Source organism: Mesoplodon mirus (assembly GCF_964341445.2).
Source record: "Mesoplodon mirus genome assembly, chromosome: 2".
Taxonomy (NCBI): domain Eukaryota; kingdom Metazoa; phylum Chordata; class Mammalia; order Artiodactyla; family Ziphiidae; genus Mesoplodon; species Mesoplodon mirus.
The window spans coordinates 31830481-31841352 of NC_138977.1; the positions used below are offsets into that span (position 1 = coordinate 31830481).

Below are 10872 nucleotides of genomic sequence, written 5' to 3' on the forward strand. Positions count from 1 at the left end.
GAGGTCAGGAGAAGCTAACAGACAGCCTGATTGCTGACGTCTTCTCATCTAAGTTTGAAATGTGTGAGAACGCAGAAACATTTATAAATCATGAGGCAGTTTTGCAATTTCCAACAAATCGGCCACAGCTAAGAAAGTCAAAATGGGAAATCTTCTGGACCGTTAAAAATGAGTCAAACATTTCCAGCCTGCTCTGGGAAAAACCTATTAAAATATCAAAAGCCTGGGGTGAGCAGCAGAGGATGAGAGAAAAGGTTGAAAAAGAAAGACGAGGATTAGAGGCTTTGTGAGTGAACTCGGTGGAGGCGTGATTGGTGTTCTCGGCGCCCGACACACCTCAGAACTTAATCAGTTATTTCACTAATTTATACTTGCAGTATGTGTCCTGCGTGAAGGCTTCCAAAAAAGCCTTTCTCAGCTTCTCTGATTTCTCCCAGTAGATCCAGGTACACACATTTATAAATTTTGTTCAGAATGTGTCAGTTCATGTCCATTTGCATATCTTGGTCTGTAACATTTTAATGTGAAATCTGTAAAGAAATATGTATCTGTTGAAATGGCCGCAACTACAGAAATTTTCAGGGTCGTAACTTCCTTAACACTGCAAGGATCAGGTATTGGAACCATCTCACTAAATACTGCAAAATTAGCCAAAAATGTCCATGAATCCTGGTAACTAACTGCAAAATGCGGGTGGGGGGATGGGGTATAATGTGCATATTGTGTGTTTAATAGGCAACCGTCCTCTGTGAAAGTGCTAATTCATGAGGAGGGCATCTTAGAGAGAAGAGGTGGGTAGAAATAAGAATTCTGGTTGCAAGATTTGGAACCAAGAGATTCTCTCGTGTGGATTTTGTCAGGAGGGGTGGTGAGCCTAAGGAATAGAGAGGACGGTTCAGATAAAAAAGGGGAGAAGGAGGAACTGGTTGATTAGAACTGGGAATCAATATCTGGGCCCCGTGGGGGCCAGGAGGGGAGATGCTGCTGAGACTCTACGGGGGAGGGATGAAAAGGAGGAGAAAGTGAGCACAGAGCAGGACCAGAACTTGAAGGAAGTGGGAGAGTGCCCAAGGAGACTTGCTTACCTTCCACCTTATCTCTCTATGCCTGGAGCCAAAATGCAAAGACAGTCTCACCCCACATGAAAAGTAGAACGTTGGACTGGCCTGGTAGCCGAGAGTTTACTACCAGTGTGGGGTTTACTTGCTACTGAAGAGTGAATTGTGAATACGTTTGGGGAGCATCACGTAGCAGCGAAGATGCCTTGCACGGCTTGCGTAAGCGTCCCTTCAAGCCCCACGATATTGGAAAACGTGTGAGCCCATCTCAGGAAATGTTGTCTGTGCTGCGGTGAGGCAAGGGAGGGAAGCCAGTGTAGGGGCCTCTATTCATAGGAGCAGAGTCTCACATGCATCCCGTCTCTCTGGTACCAGCCTCGGCGTAGACGCAGAGACAGAAGACACGATGATTTTGGGGGTGGAAAGGAGGAAGGGGTTATGGGAGGGGTTAATCACATAGGTATTTGGTGCCTAAGCTATTGGAGGGTAAGATAGAGAAAAGAAAGCACCTGTCTTGAAACGAGAAGCAGTGAGACTCTGATCGTCTACCAACTAGTCCCGGGACGTAGACAGTTTTCTCCTGGACCCGTGCATGGCAATCTCAGTCTCATCCCAGCAGCACACGCCCAAGGCCTCTTTCACTTTAGCGGGACACCCCAGGGGCCCCATTCATTCATTGGCGTGGCACGTGATGAAAATGCTCTATCTTTAAAGACAAGATAGTTGTCTGGGGAACAGCATGGGAGCGAGGGATGCAGAGAGTGGAAACATCCACGGGGTCTGAATTTACTCTGACAATTTGAAAAGTCCCTTTCCTTAAACTTGGACCTGAGTGCAAGCATGGACTTGGTAAGGTGTCATCAGGATGCTTCTCTCCTCTGCCCAGTCTATCCTTGGTTGAGAAAATGTTTATCTGCCAGGCAGGGTGTGTGAAACATGATGACACAAGGTCAGTGTATTGCCAAATCTTAATTTTTGAGGCTAGGATTTTGGTGGATAATAAATGTAATAATCCTGGGTTTAATAACCCCAGTCTAGGTTCTTTCTATTTAAAGGTGATGTTTTACCCTTCTGATTTTTCTTGCATATCCTGTCCGTCCTGTCCTACATATGAAACTGGAGACCCACTTTTAAAAGTGAGTAAAGGATAATAAAGCTTAAAACAAAAGGGAGCACAGTTATCTGGCCTCAATTTCTTCCTACATGAAAAATGAGCGTGTTGTATGCTGTGAGCTTTACATTTCCTTTGAACTCAAAAATGTCTAATTTTATAAAACTTAAATTTATAAAGTACTTGACAGACATAAGAGGAAACTGTTTTGTCAAATTGCGATTCACTGAGGACTCAGACTGCTGGAGATGGAAAAAGAGACTTCATATAATGTTTCTTTAAATGAATTAGGTAAGAATCAAGAGAAAAGACTGTTAGGGGAAAATAGTGCAGCGAAATGGTTTTTCAGTGGATTCGAGGATGTAGTTGTGTGACCTTCAAGCAGACACTCAACCCTCTACCAAAAAGCAAAAAGGATGATTTAAAAACTCAACTGCCTTCTAAAAGGGGTGAACCTTACTATTAGAGAATGTATCAGATTATCTGCTGTCCTTGTTCATAGCAAATCACGTGGGCACCTTGACTAAAGGTGGGCCTGGATTCTGTGTTGTTCTTCACTATAGAATGAGAACTTGAGCTCCTGGGGCAATGTGGGTAGGGGGCAGGTTGAGGAGGAAGGATGGGGAGGGAGAGGGGGACAGAGGAGATGGCAGAGTGACCAGAGGTGACCAAGGTCCAGGGCTCCGTGTGGCCTGGAACAGCCAGTGAAAAAGCCGAGGGTCCCCCTCCCCCAAAATAATCTTCACATAGTTTGGGAGCACTGAATATTTTTAAAAGACATGTTCATTATTATAGAAGACGTAAGAAATAAGGTGGCTCTAGTTAATTCAGGTAATATTGAAATCATTATAAAACAAATCTATTTAACAGAAAATCAAATCTCCAAATTATTATATAAACTACAACTATTTTACAGGAATGTCAATTCCTAACACAAATAACCAGAGATCTCACTTAATACTGTCCTTTTTTCCCACTCAACATTTACCTTTGCTGTGATAGAGAATAAAAACTAAATTTGAAATACTCACAACTTGTCCCTGTTTATTTCCAAAGAAGGAAACAGCTTTTGGTTTCAGAGATGGAGCCTACTTATTCCGACCAGGGTGATGGGTGGGGATGCAGAGCTGAGAAGAGGAGAGAGTGTTGGACCACTGCGCGTGAGACAGGAAATAGGGCTGCTGCGACTGTGGACACAACAAGGGGAGAAAATATCCAGGGGGCGGGAGAAGTGAGCTAAGATGAGAATGAAGTCACTATGTACTGGTACTTCCTGTGGGTAAAGCTCTGTGCCATGGGCCGTAAGCAAAAGTGCTTTCCAAGCAAAATCCTGGAACCAGTACAGGTTGAGTCTAATTTTCTATTCATTCTCATTATTTACACATCTATCCTCATTCATCAATCCCCGGTGCACGATGAGAAGTGTATGTAAAGCAGATGGTACCGGCCCATAGGAGGACATGCATAAATATGGAGCATGGATTTCTCAAACTTCCCTGGGGTGAGGACAGCCTGCTCTAATGGAAACTTTGTTTATGTTTGGATTTACCAGTTCTGTGACCTTGGGCTCGTCAATATTTCTCTACTGCTTAATCTCCAAAATGGAAAAATATCTAACGTGCTTAATTAAAGGCCAGTGGGCTAGATGAGGGGATCTGTTCAGGTCTGTTTTAATTCTAAGATATTGTAGCTTTAGAAAGCATTAGCACTGAATCATGTTTTACTAGTGTAGGCCATTCAAGAACACAGACTTGGATTGAAAACTCTTTTTGCAACACTTACTAAGGGGTGATGCCAGGCTTGTGACTTAATATTTCTCATTTTCTGTTTCCTATTTTGTAAAGTGAGAATATCCCTTAAGGTTGTTACAGGGATAAAGTCAGATCATGTTTGTAAAGCATTTAGCACAGTTTGTGGTCCATGGAAAGCTCTCGATAAATGGGAGATATAACGGCCACCACATCCATAACACAGTCCTAGAACTTGACACTAAAATGGTACAAATGTGTACAGTTTGTTTGTTGAGAGATTTTTGATTACTGTTTCAAACTCCTTACTAGTAACTGGTCTGTGCAGATTTTGTTCATTGATGGATGAATGCATAAAGAAGATGGGGTATACATCCACAATGGATACTATTCAGCCATAAAAAGAGAATGCAGCCCTGCCATGGATTACATTTACAGCATGGATGGACGTGGAGGGCATCACACTAAGTGAAGTAAGGCAGATGGAGAAAGTCAAATACTGTATGATTTCGTTCATATATGGACTTGAAAAAACAAAACAAACAAATGAAGTAAAACAAAACCAAACTCATAGATACAGAGATTAGATGAGTGGTTGCCAGAGGGAAGGGGGTTGGGGGCGGGTGGGTGAAATGGGTGAAGGATGTCAGCTGTATGGTGATGGATGGTAACTAGATGTGGGGTGGTGACCACTCTGTAGTGTATACAGATGTTGAATTATAATGTTGTACACCTAAAAATTATATAATAAAAAAGCTTATTTTTTTCAGACAAAAAATAAGCCTAACTAGAATACCCAACTCCAGGCATTTCAGTTTAACAGGTTTGTCCTAAGGCGTGAAATTAAGCTTGCAAAACGATTTAGTTCACAAATGTAATAATTTGTTTATCTTTATACAGATGCTGGTGCTGCATTTGCACAGACTTGTTAATTTTCTGTTTGAAATGTAAAGATGTGATTCCAAATTCATAGTAAGAACAATATAAAATTGTTAGCAACCTTAAAAAATATCAGGTGAACTGTTAGATACTCTGTAGTCTGCACATTGGAAAGTTTTTTCTTCCATCATTTGGAGGTGGGTAAATATGCCAGTATTCTCCTGTTTCATGTACTAAAGGTCTGGTTTTTGTGTACTGATGGTTAGTTCAGGAAAGGCTCTTCCTGTCTCCTTCCTCATGGTTAAAGAAGACAGTTGCTAGAAGATATGCCAGTACCAGAACCCAAGGCAAAGACCAGGTGGTCTTGTAGGTAGCCACTTGGAATCCAAAAGTGAGGACCTTCCCAGATGGGTTGAGCCTTGGCAAAATACTAAAATGGATCAGGTTCATATCTGGGCCCTTCTATTTCCTATTTCCTTACTTATTCCCTGCCTAAACAAAGTGTTAAGTAAAATGATTATTTTTTGCTTGATGATACCATTTAAGTAATGAGTAGAGAATGTGCTGATAAGGAATTAGGATACAATTCTTCCAGGGGATTATTCTATAACTTTTAATTTTGCACTAGTTTAGACTCACAAGAAGTGGCAGAAATAGTACAAGAGGTCCCATATACCCTTCACCCAGCTTTCCCTAATGGAACCATCTTATCTAACTGGAGTACATTATCAAAACTCAGAAATTAACATTGGCACAATACAGCTAATTAGACAATAGATGGAGGAATTTTTTAAGAATAAAAAATTCTCAAGGCTGAAAGGAAATCTTTTCTGAATCTTAATGTCACCCCTCTCTGTGCACCCCTAGGTTTTTGCCCTTGTCTTGGAGTTTGGTGACCCTAGATAACTTTCTCTCTCCTTCACTCTAACCCTTCAGAGCAGGGACCATGCTGTAGACACCCTTTAGTCTTATTGCTTATTAAAGTAACTGGCATTCGATAAATATTTTTGGTTAAAAGGGTGACTGATAATTGCTTAGGTGTATAAAGGGCTTTCCGTTTTCAAAGCCCTGTGGTATACATTATCTCTACTGAGAATGTTCACGGTCTGGGAGAAAGAGCGTAGACTATGAAAGCATTCAAATCTTGGCATTTATTAGCTTGAGTCTTGTGACAAGGTACTGAATGTCCTTGGTCTTTCATTCCTCATGTGCTTAATTGTATCTACCTAATAGAGTTGTTCTGAAGATCCAAGGAGGCCACTTAATGTAATAAAGAACCAGACACAAGGGCTCTGGGTGGTAGATAGGGTAAAAGACTTTATTGCCATTTTACAAACTAAGACTCAGAGGGTAAGTCATTGTGGAAAAGTATAGAGCTAGTACAGGGCAGTGCTGTCAAGCACCTTAAATCTTCCATAATAGCACACTGTCCTTTCAAGGCAACAGGAGAGTGGGTTAACAAACAAACCACTAACAACAACCATGCGGTTAGTTATGGAGATTTAAGACGTTGTCATTATGTGGTTGACTTCTTCTGCTATATGCCCAGGAAATCCTCTCATTGGTGGGGCTTGATGATGGGATAAACTAACTGGTGAGTCATAGGTGTGGGTTGGGGGCCCCTGTCAAATGCCCCTCCAGCCCACCCACCCTGTTGACAGCATGTAGCCAGAAGTCTTGCTTGCCTAATTCTGTTTCTGGAAGGCATGGAGGGAGGAGGACTCAGAGTGCATTATCAACATATTTTAAAAGTCCAAAGATAAATTTTAAAAGTTGGAGGGCTTGAAAATGATCATCTTCATCACTATTACCTATTTTCTGCTCATGAAGATAATTTTTTATTGACAAAAGAGAACATAGAACTTTTTTACTAAACATAGAACATTGTTACCAAATGACTGATAACACATCAGCCAAATTGCTTCTCTACCTGCCCTGAATACCTTTTACATTCCCTTGAATCCCTCATCCTAGAATGCCTATTTGGAAGTATTCCTTTGGCTTATTCAATCTGCTCATTTTATTGAAATTGGAGAGGAGATAGAAAAATATGTTATGGATTTATGAGGGTGTTGGCTGCAAAAGTCAAAACACTTGGATTATATTAGAAACATTCAGCTTTTGGTGATGGTGTGCACTTTGACTTTTCATCCTCTAGTTAAAAAATGGGAATGTCAGCAATAAGATCAGAGATGGAGAAAGCTAGGAAGTAGAATGTTTCTAAAGGATTTGGAGCCATTTCCTTGGTTACATGCAAACCCACATCTTCAACTGACAAAGTGAGGTGTACTAAGAGGTCAGGAAGACTGGAGATAAAGGAAAAAAATCACTTTGGTGCAGTGCCTGCCATCAGAATTGAGAGAGTTAGGACTGAAATTTACTTTGAGATATTCTTCAATAGCATGTTTTAGTGTAAATAAACTTCTGCAAACTTTTAAGAGACAGAGGAATGGAAACATGCTTGTGAATTCTAAATTTGTTACAGCTTAATAATTCCCAGCATCACAAGGTATGAAAGGGAACCAGAAAGTTTTCTTTCTTGATTTGCTTTGACTTTCCTCATCATGTATTACCTAAGAAACAAAAACATTTTATTTCTATTTACCTAATAAACTTTCAATAAGGTTTAATGAAGAACAACTCTTTCCTTTGATCAAAAAACAGATTTTCTGAAAATAAAACACGTATACGGAGAGGAAGCAAAAACTGTCATGATAGCCAAAGTAAAATGTCCATTTGGGCTCCTCATGTGTTTGTGGTTTTCACCGCTTCCTGCTTTCTCTGGTTTTTCTTTCTAGTGAGAAACCGTGCTAAAAATAAAAAAAAGGAGTTTTCTGAATGCATCTTTCCCTAAGGAGGCGTACCTATGATAGAAATCACAAAGGGCTAGGATAATGAAGCGTTATAAACACACAGGAGCCGGGAGCAAATGTACAGACCTCCCCAGGATGTGTCAATGGGCACATTCCTTGAACGCAATCTCTTTAAGGACCACTCCTCTTGAAATATACCATGGCTTATAAAACAATTGTTAATATCAAACCAATTGGTGGTTACGAAGCATAGGTTTACATTGGCATGTTAGTATTCTAGTTTTTAATATAAACACCAGAAATGTATTCAGAGGAATCATTCTGAAGTGAGATAACAGTTTTATCAGAAAAAGCAGTTGCACCTTAAAAGCATACATGTCAGTAATAAACATTTGTACTTTTGATTATTTCATAAAATCCTAAGGTAGACAAAATTAAATGCTGAGCATACTTACAATATTTTCCAAAAATCAAGATGTAGAGGAAGACAGGACCAGATGTCATTTCCTTCCCTCAGAGAAACTGATTAATGAAAGTGAATACAATTTGGTCCTGGCTTCTGAGTCGCATCGGCTCACGGTGGTTGTGTGCTATTTCTGTCTGCAATCTTAGCAGCTACAAAGCAGCTGCTCCCCCCTCCTCTCCCCTTGACTCTCCCTCTCTCTTTCCATTCCCTCTTTTTTCTTTCTTCCTCTCTCAGAATCTCTCCTCCCCACCCGCCTTCTCCAAAGTCTTAATATCCTTCTTTACACACACACACACAGGCACGCACACACACACATGCACGTGCACACACACACATGCACAGACAAATCTGAGCAGGGATGAAAAGTTTCAGACAGAGAACAAACAGGCTCTTCTTGTTGACTCTAAACATCATGCTTGCATGCCTTGTGACAGTCTACAAAGGAGGGTGTGTATGAACTCTGACAAATGTCTGAACTGATCAAAGTCATGCAGAGAGACAGAAATCGAGCTTGGAGATACATCACAAGCCCAAATTGTTTTTTCCCCTACGACGTGGGACTGGGAAACGAACAGAACTACACAGGGCAAAAATGCCTTTGTGGAATTATCTATAAGGCAAGAATTAAAGTGTAACTTCCAGCAATCTTTTATGAGCTGTCTGAGTTTAGGCATTTGAAGGATAGGATATTGTTCAAAGAACAATCTAAAGGAATGACAAAAAAATCTTAAATTTTCTCAAACTTGTGAGTTTTACTACGGTGGAGACCACGCTGGGTCATTGGCTGTGGAGTAAAACCTTCCTGGGTTTGAGTCACAGTCTGCTTCTTGAGAGTTGTGGAGTTGCTAATTCTTGGCCGAGCCTTGCCTCTCGGGAGGAAAACATCTCTCCAGCCAGGTAGCTGTGATGATCAGCCCAGAGCACACGGAATGTCTGGCATGGGTTCTAGAGCATTGTGGGTGGTTACTAAATGGCAGCCGTTCATAGGATGATGACTTTCATTATTTTTAGCAGTGGGGGGGAAAAACATGTAAATGTAAAGAACATTTGCATGGAATGCATTTTCTTTTTTATTTTAATTTTTATTGAAGTATAGTTGATTTACAATATCATGTTAGTTTCAGGTGTACAACACAGTGATGCAGTTATACATATATGTGTATATATGTGTATACGTACATATTCTTTTTCAGATTCTTTTCCTTTATAGTTTATTACAAGATATTGAATAGATAGGGACAAGACAGGAATAAAGACGCATATATAGAGAATGGGCTTGAGGACATGGGGAGGAGGAAGGGTAAGCTGGGATGAAGTGAGACAGTGGCATGGACATATATACACTACCAAACATAAGGTAGATAGCTAGTGGGAAGCAGCCGCATAGCACAGGGAGATCAGCTCGGTGCCTTTTGATCACCTCGACGGGTGGTATAGGGAGGATGGGAGGGAGATGCAAGAGGGAGGAGATATGGGGATATATGTATATGTATAGCTGATTCACTTTGTTATAAAGCAGAAACTAACACACCCTTGTAAAGCAGTTATACTCCAATAAAGATGTTTAAAAAAAAGATAGAGTTCCATGTGCTATACGAAAGGTCCTTGTTGTTTATCTATTTTATATACAGTAGTGTGTATCTGTTAATCCCAAGCTCCTAATTTATCCCTCCCCCAAACTTTCCCCTTTGGTAACCACAAATTTGTTTTCTATGTCTATGGGTCTATTTCTGTTTTGTAAATAAGTTCTTTTGTGTCATTTTTTAAAGATTCCACGTATAAGACAAATATCATATGATATTTGTCCTTGTCTGGTTTACTTCATTTAGTACGATAATCTCTAGGTCTATCTATGTTGCTGCAAATGGCATTAGGAATGCATTTTCTTTAAACTAGGCTATATCATTCTTATTTTGCAACAGGATCACTTATTGCTAGAACAAAGGGTAGCACTTTGACATGAGAAATTTGTTTGTGAAGTTAGTCTCCTAACCACTCTTCATGTAGAATCTATTTAAATTACTTAACTTTATATCATTGACTCCAATATATCATTGACTCCTATTTCTAAATGGTGGCTATATGGTTATACTGACACTGCTTTTCTTTTTTCTTGTAGAAGTAATTAATACCATGAAATGAGAAATGAGGTATATGAATCCTCACAATTCCTTATTCATTCAGCAGATTTATTTAATGAAAACCCTATTCTTTTGGTAGAACTGTTTATAGTTAACTGGATTTGAGTGCTCATTTCATGTTCAATAAGTGTTTCTTAAATGTTTATTGTTTATAATAATACTATAATTGTTTTAAGTGGTTAATAATTTAAACAATTATTCTAGAAATAGTGCTTCCTGGAAGGATGCTGTGGGACATGTCAAGAGCAGACCCATCAGAAACTTCTCAACAGTAAAGCTGAGGAACTTGCTTGGGGAAGTGTCTGGCATAAAGTAAGCTGTTAATACAGAGGTTTCCAATGCTATCCTGATGTTATTTTGTCAGCTTTGAACATTTTGCCTGATGTCACAGACATACACAATTGACCAGCAGCCAGGAAATACTCTTTAGCAATATATACTTGCAATGTATTTTTAATCTCAAATTATCCCTGCAAAACTTCAAAATAATTTCTCATTTCATTAAGATGATATTAGATTTTGGTAACATAGCTATTTACCCTGAGGAACAGTTTTAGACATTTGATTTTTCAGGATAACACTTTTTTCTTATTTCTAGTAAAGACAGTGAATCTGGAATATTAGTTTTATATAAACATGTTGGCGGAAAAAAACCG

At 39.7% G+C, this 10872-nt stretch overlaps 1 protein-coding gene across 4 annotated transcripts in view; it reads right to left on the minus strand.

The window, feature by feature from the left end:
- Positions 1-8113, minus strand: part of RXFP1 (relaxin family peptide receptor 1) — a gene marked incomplete at both ends in the record, with an annotated part of 100728 nt that extends 92615 nt beyond the window's left edge. For all 4 annotated transcript variants that reach the window (XM_082607734.1, XM_082607735.1, XM_082607733.1 and 1 more), the window contains one exon: positions 8065-8113. In XM_082607734.1, coding sequence (XP_082463860.1) covers positions 8065-8113 — 49 coding nt within the window. The remainder of the gene's footprint in view (positions 1-8064) is intronic.
- Between the last annotated feature and the right edge of the window lie 2759 nt (positions 8114-10872).